At 40.8% G+C, this 13,372-nt stretch overlaps 1 protein-coding gene across 1 annotated transcript in view; it reads right to left on the reverse strand.

Moving 5' to 3' along the window:
• Window positions 1-7,911: 7,911 nt before the first annotated feature.
• The window catches only part of TSEN2 (tRNA splicing endonuclease subunit 2), a 33,913-nt gene continuing 28,452 nt past the window's right edge, over window positions 7,912-13,372 (reverse strand). The window contains exons 9-12 of the mRNA XM_054595049.1: window positions 11,254-11,290; window positions 10,611-10,722; window positions 9,430-9,519; window positions 7,912-8,456 (exon numbers count right to left, since the gene is read on the reverse strand). Coding sequence (XP_054451024.1) covers window positions 8,397-8,456; window positions 9,430-9,519; window positions 10,611-10,722; window positions 11,254-11,290 — 299 coding nt within the window. The 3' untranslated portion in view covers window positions 7,912-8,396. The remainder of the gene's footprint in view (window positions 8,457-9,429; window positions 9,520-10,610; window positions 10,723-11,253; window positions 11,291-13,372) is intronic.

The following is a 13,372-nucleotide window of genomic DNA, read 5'->3' on the forward strand; positions in this document are numbered from 1 at the left end:
GGGGTTACTACTTTTAATAGATACTAAGGATTTCTAAGTACATTAAACTGTGGTTAATAAAAAAAAAATATGTGATATGGCGTTCCTTTAAGCATACCTCAGCTTACTGCAGTATAAGAATTTATAAAATTAATAAAAAATTATCCTGGATTTTCAAAATTGTTTGCATTACAATTAAATTCTTTTCATAGCAGTTTGGTTTTCAAACTGAGAATATGTGTTAAAGCTTAAAGTGGCAGCATCTTTTATTCACAGAATAATGAAAGGTCTTCCCATAAGTTAATTAGAGCCAAATAAATTCACTTTTCAGTGTGAACCCAGAAGGTGGAGGGATTTGTAGGAAGGTGAGCAACACAGCTACAATTTACAAAGTAATGATTATTTTCATCTCACTGTTTTTCTGGAGAAGCATGTGATAGCCTGTTGGTGGTCAAAATAGGAAAGAAAAAAGAAAAAGAATAAAGTCTCAGAATCTAAGTTAGGAAATAGGCACTCTTGCATTAGCCTTCCTGTCCTCATCCATGTGCACAAACTGGACTGGCAATTCTTTGGATGTGGAACACCCTGCTGTTTCCTTCTCATTTTGCCTGTTTGACACGAGACCATCGGTGGTGGTGGTGGTGGGCGTGGCTGGGTTTACTACACCACCTTCTCTTACCCCTTTAAATGCGGACTTCAAAATGGACTCAGTGAATGGTTGTCTGGTTTCTCTAATACTCAGAAGAAGAAAGGAAAGAACTGGGATGAGCAACTACAAAAAAATGAGATGATTTTAACAAGCATATTAGAATTTGTATATCCAAATAATCATCAAACTTTCAACAGCCAATCAGCAAAACATTTCAGAATTCCCCCTGGGAACCTGCTTTCAGCAATCACTTTGTTTTTGGGCCAATGTGATGTATGACTCCACCTAATCTTATTCTCCAGCCTGGTCCCCAAGTGATATCTAACTTCCAAAAACCAAATCCATCCTCAAGGAACTCAAGTTCAAAGAAACAAACCCATCTTCAATGTACCCATCATCAAAGTATCAACAATTACCTAGGAATACCAGTACTCAGAAAATTTGCTACAGGTGTTTGGTCAATGTTCCAGCACTGGCAACTTCAATGGGAAAAAATGCAGGGCACACCAACATTTGTACCTGTAAGTTCTGGTATTTTTTTTTAAGAAAGATTTTAAAAGATTTTATAAATTTTCAGAGGGAGAGGGGAAGGGAGGGACAAAGAGGGAGAGAAACACCAATATGTGGTTGCCTCTCCTGCGCCCCCTACTGGGGACCTGGCCCGCAACCCAGGCCTGTGCCCTGACTGGGAATCAAACCAACAACCTTCTGGTTTGCAGGCTGGCACTCAATCCACTGAGCCACACCAGCCAGGGCTGGTACTTTTAAGAAAAACAAAACTTTCCATACAGAGTACACCACCATTTGAACAGGACTGTGATTGCTATTTTGTGGTGTTTCAGAATTCATAAATATCTCAGTGGGTAAAGATAAAGTGTTGGGTTTGGGGAATATTCCAATTTGCCCCATGCTCTTAATATGCTATCTTAGGACTCCACTCCTCTGGTCCCATTCACTACCTGATTATTGGTAATCATGGCAGCTGCAATTAGCAACTATTCGTAAAGGTCTCCACACCAGAATAAAGACTTCTTATTCTCTTTCACTTAATACCACCCTGTGAAGTAGATACTAATATCATGCTGGCATCATTTTACAGATGAAAAGGGGAACTGAGGAAATGACTTGCACAAAGTCACACAATGGCTAAACCAGGGTTTAAAGACATTTGACTGCAAAGTCCATGCACTTAACTCCTGGGCTGCCGGGTAACCTGAAAGACACCAGTGGTACTTAGGATGTGCAATGGGGTCAGCAAGATAAAGGAGGAAATAAGGATCTTGCTTTCACCAACATTCAAATATGGAAAAGAAATAATGTCATGAAACAATCCAGATAAAATAAGAATTGTTCAAACAGAAATGCTGAATTCATGCCTTTTCTTAGTGGTGCATCCTTTGCTTTTCGAAGCGTCAGCAGTTCCCTTTCCTTATTTCAGGAGCTGCTCTCTAGCAGGAGGTGACCCTGGCAGTAGTCACATCTGTGACTTCTTCACTTCAGCAGGCTATAAATTCCCTACTCATAAAATCCAAGTACCACCCCCTAGGTTTTAGCCCAATAAAGAAAATGAAGCATCTCATAACACCAACAGGGGGCAATGTTGCTCCGTTTTTTAGAATTATAAACTGAGACTCCAATTGTTTATCACGCCAGCTAACCGCTAACTGAAGGACGAGGAGATTCAGCATTGGCTCCCCCTCTGCCTCCCAGATGAAGTCTCATAGTTTTTCCTGGCACCTCCCAAAACGCACGCCCTCATCTCAGCACTTAGCACTGCCTTGTGAGCACATCTGGTCTTCCATCAGTGCTCACAGAATGCCCGGTCACTAGGCTCCTGTCTTTCACAGGGAGGTCAGAGTTTGCCTCAGTGTTACTGATTTGAAAGACTAAATGACCCACATAAAGGTATTTTTCTGAAGCCTGTACAGCACGCATGGATTACTGTTATAACCAGGAAAACCCAAATAAACATTACTCGACAACAGCTGTATCTAGCTCCCTTTGTTCTGGAGGTGCTTACTATCTCGTCTCCCCCCATCTTCACAGCTGTCTTTGCGACTTTATCTCTAACTATTTTTTCTATCGTCTCCTTCTCCATTGTGTTACCTACCAGGGTATGAACTAGGCTTTGTAACCCCTAGAGAAATGGTTATGGTAATGCTTACAACTTTGGTTTATCTGAAAGGGAAAAAAAGTATACATACCTACCATGTGCCAGACCCTTACATATATCATCTCATTCAGTCTGCAAAACTAAGTCAGGAGGTAGTAATCATCCCCATTTCACAGCCGAGGAAACTGAGGCCCAGAATGATTAGGAACAGTTCCCAAGGTTACCACCGTTTTCCTAGGTTAGACTTGGAATTTGGACCAAGTTTTCCTGACTTCACTGTTTCTACTCTATCAGAATGTACCATTTAAGTTAGGAAGATCTACCTTTGCAATATTGTTTCAGACTATGTAAACATTCTGAAAAATTTAAGTGCTTAAGACTTTCCACTTAAATTAGATTGCTTTGAAATAAAAAACAAATTACCTCTCAGTTTAACAATTTCACAAATATGCTTTTTCATATTAAGTGAGACATCCCCATATTTCACGAAATGGTAACAAGTCTTAAGATTTTTTCAACATATATATAAAAAGCAAAGATTTAAGATAAATTGATAGGTTTAAATATCTCAATTTAAAAAATGGGCCTCAGTAACAGCTTTAAGGAAGTTAACATTCATGGGGTAATTATTTGAGTCTGTAATGATATTTCTAAAAATTCAATTTGGTTGGCAAATCATAAATGGAAGGTGGGTGGTGGGGAGGAGAAACATTTCATTTCTTTTTAACCCAATTGCTCCCCCACAGGGGGAAACTAAGTTAAAACACCTCATTTAAGTAAATGATAGCTGCTTTTTTTTTTTTTAAAAAAGAGAAAATGAAAATGTTTTAACAATAAAGGCAAAATAATGACAAAATAAAAACTAATCAATAATAAGGGACTGCATATAAACCAATTACTTTATAGAAGTGAATCTCTTTATGAGGATCCAGGGCGGTAAAGGTGTAGATGTCACCATTTCCCCTCACAGCTGGGGGATGCGGTCTGAACCGTTAACCTCTAAAACTGAAAGCTAAGAGAATCAACAAACAATAGTCAACTACACAAGTAATTGCCTTCGTAGATAACAGGTAACTGCCGTCCTCAAGGCCGAGTGCTTCCTCCTTCCCCCACAATGAATCGTCACAGCAGCAAAGTACTGGAAGTACATTGTGAGCCGGGAACTGTGGAAAGAAACTTGTAAGGCCCAACCCACACAATCCCCCAGCAACCCTCTGGGGTTGATAACATTATTGTTTTTATTTTTTTATTGAGGTGAGATTCATGTAACATAAACCTATTTTAAAGCAAAAAATTCAGTGGCATTTAGTACAATGTTGTGCAACCACCTCTACTGAGTTAAAAAACATTACCCTGAAAGAGGCCTCTATAACCACTCAGCAGTTGCTTCTCGGTCCTCCCTCCCCACTGCCCCTGGGAGCCACGGATCTGTGTCTTCTCTCTGTGGATTTTCCTATCTGGGGTATGAAATTGGGGTCAAACAATATACAACATTTTGTGTCTGGCTTCTCTCACTTGGTGTGTTTTTGAGATTCATCTACGCTGTAGCACGTATTTCATGTGTGTGTGTGTGTGGTTGAGTAGTATTCCATTGTATGAGTACACTGATAACATTACCTCATTTTATAGATGATGGAAACAGAAGATCATATAGCCAGTAAGTGGATGAGCTGGGATGCAAACCTAGGTTTGACTCCAGACCAAGGAGCTCTTAGCCATTATGCCCCCAAGGCCAATCAGAAAGATCAAGGAATTGGTGAAACTTAATATCAAAATGAGTCTTACACATAGTTCAAGAATCCTGGAAACTGTAGGCGATGGATTCTAATCTGAGGAGGTGGTGCCTTAAAGGTAGGGCAGGTCTGTGGTTCAGAACCACACATGGGTGCCCCTCTACTTCCTGGGCTGGTCTAGCACTTCCAATGGTGGCTGCCTGATTCTGGCCACAGGTTCTTTAGAAGATAGGCTATAGGAAATTCAACCCACTCAAAGGACAAAATAGCCCCTTGGCACACAGAGGACCCTCTACAAAGTCCTGGCACTTCTCCACTTTCTGTGCATAAACAATGTTTGCTTTTGTTATCAGATAAACCTAACTTCCATAAACACATTTCAGTTCTCAAACCAGATTTAGCTTTGAACATATGCACTGTGCCTTCTTAGTCTTTTGCCAGTTTGATGGGTTTGAGTCACTCCTTCCAGGAAGGGAGGGGAAACCCCTTGGGTCGGGTGTTTTTTTGAGTGCTCCTTTATCCATATAACCACAATGAAGTAAATATTATCATCGGCCCCATTTTAGAGATAGGAAAATTGAAGCTCATAAAGGGAATGTAAGTTGCTCAAAGTCACATAACCACTGAGAGGTAGAGCTGAGATCTAAATGGGTCCTTTCTAGAAGCCTCATTCTGCTACCTAGCTTTCAACAGAATTCTCTCTGGGGAAACTAAAAGCTAAGAACCACACATTGCTCGAGATTCTTAACCTTGGATCCACAGAGGGTCCTTATGGAATCTGTGAACTTCGTAAAGGTGTATGTAAAATTACATGCATAGCAGGTTCCTGGGGAGAAGGATCTCAGGCTACAGCCCAAGCTTTGAGGTGGAGGGCCACAATCCAACCATGCCAGCACATACCCAGCCCTGTCTGGAGTGGAGGGCAGCCTTCTTTCATTTCCACCTGGACAAGCCCTAATGGGGCTGTATTTCTGACTTCATATGACTTTCTAGACTGGCGTCACTAGCTGTGGAGATCACGTAAAGGCACTGAATACAGGAGCTCCTTGGTCAAGTCCTTTGACTGTATTTCTGCTAGTGGCCATATACCTGAGCCTCAAACCTTTCTCCTGTGGATCTCAGGAGGTCCTTGACCTCAAAAAGCTGTTGTGGAATAAGAACGAAAATGAGTGTCTGCCCCACCTCAACTCCCATTATCTGAATATTTACTGTAACAATGTGCAAAAAAAAAGTTACCCTACATTGGTTATCCAAATGAAAAATTATGGATATTTAAGAGCCTGCAGCAAAATCATTCAAGTCGTAAGAGTCTGGACCAGAAAGAGGAAACAGCATGCGCTGCTTAGATGACTGATGCTTGCGCTGTTTGGACGTGTGGTCTATTACCACATGATCTTCCTTACTTTATTAAGTAAAAATGTCTCCTATGGAAGTGGAAAAGCCTGTGGAGAAGGTAGGTGAGTTTTAGAGGCCTAGGAAATACCCCTGCATTAGAAAAAAACAGTTGGAAGTGATAGTGCCTTGAGAAAAGTGATCATATAAGGCAGGAGTCCCCAACCTTTTTGGCACCAGAAGCCAATTTCAGGGAAGACCATTTTTCCATGGACCAGAAGTGAGGGTGGGGTAGTGGAAAGACAGGAGGCAGAGCTCAGGTGGTAATGCCAGCAGCCACGGACCAGGAGGAGGGAGGTGGGGGACCCCTGATATAAGGGATCTAATATTGGCCAAGCAGTTATCCGTCTCTTTTGTATTTTCTTTTTGCACTAGGTTGACAAAATATAACTTGTGAAAGATGGTTCCACAGAGTTTCATGATGTTCTTGACCGTGGTGTGCTATTTGTAATGAAATTCTTGTGGGGCCAGTCAGCCTGATGCCACTTGAATACATGTGGGTACAGTGGGCGGCTTTGAACGCCTTGGGAGAACTGGAAAGTAATAAAGGAGATAAAGGATTTGGTGAAGGACTTCAGTTTTAAAGCAAATCTGGAAGGGTCGAGAGATTTGAGAACCACCTAAGCTTGACGCTGTGAAGGGCGTGGGTGAAGCCACTTCCACCCTCAGTGAGGCTGCAGCATCTCCAGGAGAACTGCAGAATCTCCTGTAGGAGGGCTTATCACAAAGTAAACTTCCAATCTTCATGAATCGGAGCTTTAGTTTGAAAACAAATGCCACCTGAAACATTTATTTCAGAAGGTAAGAAAAAAGTGCTAGGACTTAATACTTTCGAAAATAAGCTAATACTGGTTTTAGCTGGAAACCAAAACCTGTGAGAGGGGCATCATTCTAGAAGCGCCAGGGCCCTCAGGTAATGCGGAGCAGTGCATGGCCTGCTATGTGGTGGTGTTCAAGTCCTATATGTAAAGAAGGGGATTCATACAAGGTTTCTTGGACTAAAGATGATGCTTTGGGCAGTCTTCTGGAACTTTCAGTTACAAGTATCTATGTGGTCTTTTGGCTTCTCTACGTCTTTACTGTAGCCTTTACAATAAAAAAAAAAAAAAAAAAAGCTTTGACGCATATTAGCTGATGATAAAGCACCTGAGATGGAGTGTTGATAGAAGGATCGTACTTTGATGAAGGATTTATAGAAGAGTGTTTACCATAAAGGCATCGGATGCACTGATTAGGCTTGCAAAGAAGCATCGCTATAAATGATCAATGAAATACAGAAGATCGACAACAAATGTTTTGAGAAAGTGATGATTCAAAGTGAAGTCTTTCACTTTGCTACGGATCCTGGAGTAAGCAAAGTGAACAGTAAAAATGTTGAAGAACTATTAGCATCCGTAGGCTGTCAGGAGCTCTAAGATCATGCAAGGGAATGCAAACAAGTACCCATTTTTTTTTTTTCATCTCAGCTTCCAAAGATGGATCTTAACCATCTACTTCTGCAATCGGTAGTGCCAAGGAGAAGACTTCCTGCCAGTATCTTGAATTTGGACAGTGGATGAGTCTCAGACATGTGTCCTCTCACTCCTACGCTGGCTCCCTTTAACCGCACCCCCACACCCTCTGTCCATTACCCTCCTCTTGTCTCCAAATACTATGCTTCAGGCAACTCTTCACTGAGATCTAATAAATTAAGAAAAAGCTTTGTTTATTGTGTTTACTAACACAATATTGTGCACTCATTGTGTATCTTTATACATTATTTCACCACCTATTTTTATTTCATAACAAGTTCACTGAAGCAAGACGCAATTTTTGTCTAATACTGCATAATATTGTATATTTTACACAAAGATGCCTACCAATTAGTTCACTGACCAAAAATTAGGTAATTGATGTTTTAAATGCTTTCTATGATTCAGAAATCCTTGTTAAATATTAAACAGATTTTTATGTTCTTGAGTAATTGGTTGAAGTTCTTGGACAAGCAGAAATGTGTGATTTTTTCCATTTAAAATAATGGGACATAACGTCCTGCAATCCCCAAATCGGCTTTCCAGCACTCTTTCAGGAACAGATTGGATGTGGGTAACTAGAGATGACTGTGTATAAAAGTGCTGCTTTGAGCACTGTAGAGTGCCACATAAATGTAGACTATTATCACTTTAAGGTAAAATCAGAGGAACACAGAATTTCCACTAGACGAGTCTTCTTGTGACTCATATACTCAGTGTCCTCACTGAACAGATGAGGACAGAGTGAGGCCCAGAGGCGAGGAGCTAGGGGTCAGTCACAGTCAGTGCCGACTTAAGGACAGAATCTGGAGTTCCAGCCCAGGGCTATTTTTCTCTCCTGTGTAACTTTATTTTTTAAAACACTAAGTTTTCTGGTTCTGGGAGCACCATGCCATTTAAAACCTTTAAATTAATGACCAATTACAATAAGAGGACTCTTTACCTTGCCCTGAACTTGGCTTATTGTAGGAGACTCAATAAATATTTGTTGGTAAAATCAGAAATCTGGGGTGGAATTGTTAAAGTTCATCTTGGTCACTCCTCTCTCGTGAAGAAACCCAACGGCTTAGAATCACTTCCTGTAACCAACAACAACAAAAAAAAAGACGACTGAATTTCAAAAACAGAAAGAACATGCATTTTGCAAAAAGCTGTCTATACAATGAGGATACCTGTTCCCATTCCTTGTAACTGAACATTTGGAGAAAATGTGAACATAGCAATATAAACCTTACGTGCAAATAGTATCTACCATAACCATGCAAAGATTTTAAAAGCTAAACTTGCCTCAGCTGACATATTCTACTAGCACTTTCCAGGATTAGGAGTGCCAGTACACAACTTGTCTTTAACATCAAAACCAAGTCTATGATGATACTGCTATATCCAAGCCAGCACGGAAAGAGAAGAAGTAGATATAGACTGGCATTTTATGAAAAGCGAACCTAGTGGGGATGGCAGGACAAAATGCAGGGACGAGGCGCTGCAGCCCCTGAGCAGGTCTGCAGTGGGATGGGGCAGTGAGACCAAGAAGGAAGGGTGCAATGTTACAGAAAAACAATGAGGTGTTGGATGTTGTGGGTGGGGTCAAAGACAGGGTGAGGGATGGAAATACTAAACACTGGGTGACTAGACAATGAACTTGGCGTCCCTGGCAGAGAAAAGCCTGCCAGGAAAACAAGGGGAAACTCAGCTCAACATAGAATCCCAGAAGTCAGATGAGCTCAAAGAAGGAATGAATGACCAGCAACATTTCTAGTCTCTGGGAATGAGACCCAGGAGAGGTTCTGGCTTGGCCAGGAGGTTCCAGGCCATCTGGAAGAGCACCTTCAGCTGACTGGTGAGGACAGAAACCAGATCACACTGCAGGTAAGGAAGCATCAGGAATTAGGGAGGCTTTGAGAGTGGGTTTAGCAGGGAAGGGCCTGAGAAGATTTTCTTTACCAAGGCAAGATGGGTTTCATTTGTTTTCTTGGGAGCACATGTTCAAAAGGACACAATATAAAGAACAGAATCTTTGGTATGACATGAATTATCTCTGAGTTTACGCACCTGAACTTTAACTCTTTTCATACATTCTGGTGACTCCATTTCTTTGTCAGTCATGGTAGAGGGTTTAATCAAATAGCATAGCATGAGTTCCTATTGAGAAATGAAAAATAATCTCCATATTCCACAAAATAAGAGTACAAATTTGAGTGCATCAGCAGGAAACGGAGGCAGTCTCCATTCCCTCGCACTGTGTCCCTAAAAACATCACAAAGCACATCAGTGTCCTCCTGGGAGCATTGAAACCGGGCTCACACTCTAGACTAAGGACCTGCCAGTCAGTCATTGTTAACATGTCAAGAGAATGCAAATAAAGTAGATATACTGATTATAGACATACAATTTAAAATATTAAATATGTGCTATAAGTCTCAAAAAGTGAGCATAAAAACAAGAAACAGTAAGTGGGGACTCCTTGTTTCTATATATAGGACTAAGTTACTTTTTATAGGCCAAAGCCTAAGCAACTTAACCTGTGCTCAAGACAGCTTCAGCTCCCACCATACCTCCAGCAGCAGTGGGACAGAGTAGGGAGGGGGCCCACAATTTTAGTTAGCAAGGTACTGAATCACAGAGAACACACAAGGCTCTCATCCTTTATAGTCCTGGCGACTTCCCTCTTATCTTAAGGGCAGCAGGAAGCAGAACACAGCCAGGAGTCAGCTGGCTCTGGGTTTGAGCCCCAGTTTTGCATATGCGCTGCATGATCACGGGTGGCTCACTCACAACGCCTCTGACTCTTCTGTTCCTCACTCTCAGGATGAGGATAATATACAGGTGGTAAGAAAAAACATGAAGTGTTTAGCAAAACATATTAATTCCCTTCTTGCCTTTTCAAAAGATCTGTGAACTTTGGAAAGAAATGTGTCAGTGTTCGGACTTCTTTCTGAAGGTGTGGGTGAATTTGGAGCGTATGCTGGCTGTGTTTACCAAAGGCATCCCAGAGAAGAAAGGCAATGCCCACCAACACCAATCACTGCCGGAAATTTGGAAGCTCAATTCCTGGATTAGAACCAGCTGGTGGTGGGAGTGGACATGAAAGGAGGGCAGGGTCTAGCCCAATCTTCCAGAACTTCACTGATAGAATAGTCTGAAGTTTCTACAAGTGAGTTTTATTTCTACTACATTTAAGGAAAAAAAAATCCAACCATTTACGTGACAGGTAATGCTAGAGCTCATGTTACCTTGGAGACATTCACTGAAACTCTGCTTAAGGTAGCCAGTGACTTCCAACTGAAAGGTCTGCGAAGATGGCCCTCAAAATGGTCATCAACTAACTCAATAATGACAGAGTAACTGAAAAACACACAAAGGGTGTTGTAAAAACAAAAAGCATGGAATCAATCTCTTTAAAAAGAATATTGTTTGTCCTACCAAGAGCAAAATTACAGAAAAAATAAAATGTACATCGTCCGATCCTCAACTCCCCCCGACTGTTACTGAGAAAATATTAATGAAAAACTCATACTTTGTTATAAAATTTTAGACTGATTTCAACACATAGGAAAGGAACAGAAATATTTCTCCCAATATGAAAGTCAAGAATTCACTCAACTGTTTAGATACTAATACTCACTGATATTAAGATGAACAATTACTACATAGGTTAACTCAATGTTTAATACTAAAAGACATATTATCATAACCTATTAATTATTTCATTTATAGTATAACAATGATGGTGTTTAAGGCATGGGCATATAGTATTTATCTTTGTCAGGCCAACAGGAACGTGACTAATTGTTTCTGTGGCACTGGAAAGTAAAGTGGATGCCAGAAATTTCAGGTCCCTTTAAGCCATTAACTTATTTAAAAATCACTCCAAACCTTGCATGGTAAAACGGAGGTCCTTTTCGATAGAGCACTGCAAAGAAAAAGAAAGAAAATGTATAACTACCCGAAACCAAAATCTTACTTTATTAATTCTTTTCTTCAGAGAGACATAACCACCCAATTATCTTTATGTAGGAAATCTGCAATCTGCCCTCTAGTCTCTTTAAAACCCAAACTGTTTCCCCTCTGGAATAAAATACAATTAAGTAAAGCAAATCTGTTGCTAAGACCTTATGACCCTCCTCCTGTACCTACTCCACAAATGAATTCCAAAGTCAAGTTCAAGTGATTCTTCTCTTGCCTCTCATTTTAGACTCTCTAGAATAAGAGCTTGAAGTGTATCAAGAACGTGAAGTTTGACAATTGGTTATGCATGTTGAATCAATGTAATTCCAAGTGTCTGAGCTACTCTGGCCATGTACTGATGTAGGTGTTGGTGCTGGAGATGAGCAAGGCTCATACCTATTTTTAAGAAATTCAAAGTCAAGTGGGGGAAAAATCACATAACCATACACACCACTCAGAGATCAGTCTGCCCTACTACAGTAGTCCTCTCTCTTATGCCTGAAGGTTCCAAGACCCCCAGTGGGTGCCTAAATCTGCGGATAGTACCAAACCCCTATATATGTGTTTTTTCTTATACATACATACCTATATTAAAGTTTAATTTATAAATTAGGCACAGTAAGATATTAACAACTAATAAAATAGATCATAACAATATATTGTAATAAAAGGTATGTAAATGGCTTAGGTCCATTATTAAGGTAAAGTAAGTGTTACTTGAACACAAGCACTGCGATACCCTGACAGTTGATCTAATAACCTCGCTGGCTACTAAGTGACTAACGGATGGAGATCATTTACCGCATGGAGACACTGGACAAAGGGATGATTCGCATTTTGGGCGGGAGGGAGCAGGACAGTAAGAGACTTCATCATGCTACTCAGAACAATGCACAATTTAAAACTTATCAATTGTTTATATCTGGAATTTTCCATTTAGTATTTTCAGACTTACTTTGACCACACATAACTGAAACCGAGAAAAGTGAAAGGTCAGGTAATGGGGGACTAGTGGTAATTCAATTAGTGGAGGTCAAGAGCTGCCGTGCAAAGCATGGGGCCAGGGACTCTGATATGCGGATCCTGGAACTGCACAGAGCATACTTTGGAGGCACAGTCTCGGGCAGGGAGGTGAACACCACATGCCTTGCAGGAGTAGGAAGATTAAATAAAACGAGAAGAAAAGCACCAAAGCAAGGTTCCTGGTCGCCAAAGGAGCCAACGTCCACAGGAGCTTTTGGGTGGGGAATGTAAAGAAAGGTCCCCCCCATCTCCCCTTCCACTCCCTTGGTTTCTAGTCTTGTTTTCACCAGTGGGTGATCAAGGTAAACTAGCTCAGCAGCTGCACTTGAGATCCATATCACTTGTTCCAAATACTGCTCCTGGAATGAAATTTGACTGACAAGATTTATTCAAGGAAGAGTTTCCCTGATAAGATGTGAATTTCATAACGGCCCTTTGTCATGAGTCATTAGCTCTGTAAGCAGAAACAACTGCTAAGTGAATGTCCTGAATTTAACCTGTGTTGGCAGTTCTAAGGTACATGTGATTATATCACTAGCCTTCAAAATTAAAATAATACTGTTAAAAACCAGCGGCATGGAGCAGCTGTGCCTAGAGAAGGGGTAGGAAGCACTGCTTGTGAACCTTCGCTACGGCAGCAACTGTGAAGACACCCTTCATATGGCTGCTGGGCCAGGGACCTGGTCTCACATTAATTATACAGGCAGCTTCAAGCGCATGATATGTCCCAGCTGTGGCAAAGGCCTCTGGGGAGTTGGGAAATAGCGGTTGATTTATTTCTTTTCTTTCTTGAAAATCTGTCTGCTTGTCCATTCTTTTATTCATCCTTATAAGGCAGTTTATTTTTAAGTTAGGAAACTTCTCTCAACATCCACAAATATGGCCTGAGTATTTAAAATACGTGAGATAAGGTATACTCAGAAGGCACTCAACAAAGGCCCCATTCCCCTGCAACTAATTTTTAAAAAAATAAAGATGTTATTTTATAAAGAAAGTATTGTTATCCATGTTATATGGTGACCAA

The sequence above is a fragment of the Pteronotus mesoamericanus genome, unplaced genomic scaffold, assembly GCF_021234165.1.
Source record: "Pteronotus mesoamericanus isolate MK-2021 breed Mesoamerican mustached bat unplaced genomic scaffold, CSHL_Meso_final scaffold_54, whole genome shotgun sequence".
Classification (NCBI taxonomy): Eukaryota; Metazoa; Chordata; class Mammalia; order Chiroptera; family Mormoopidae; genus Pteronotus; species Pteronotus mesoamericanus.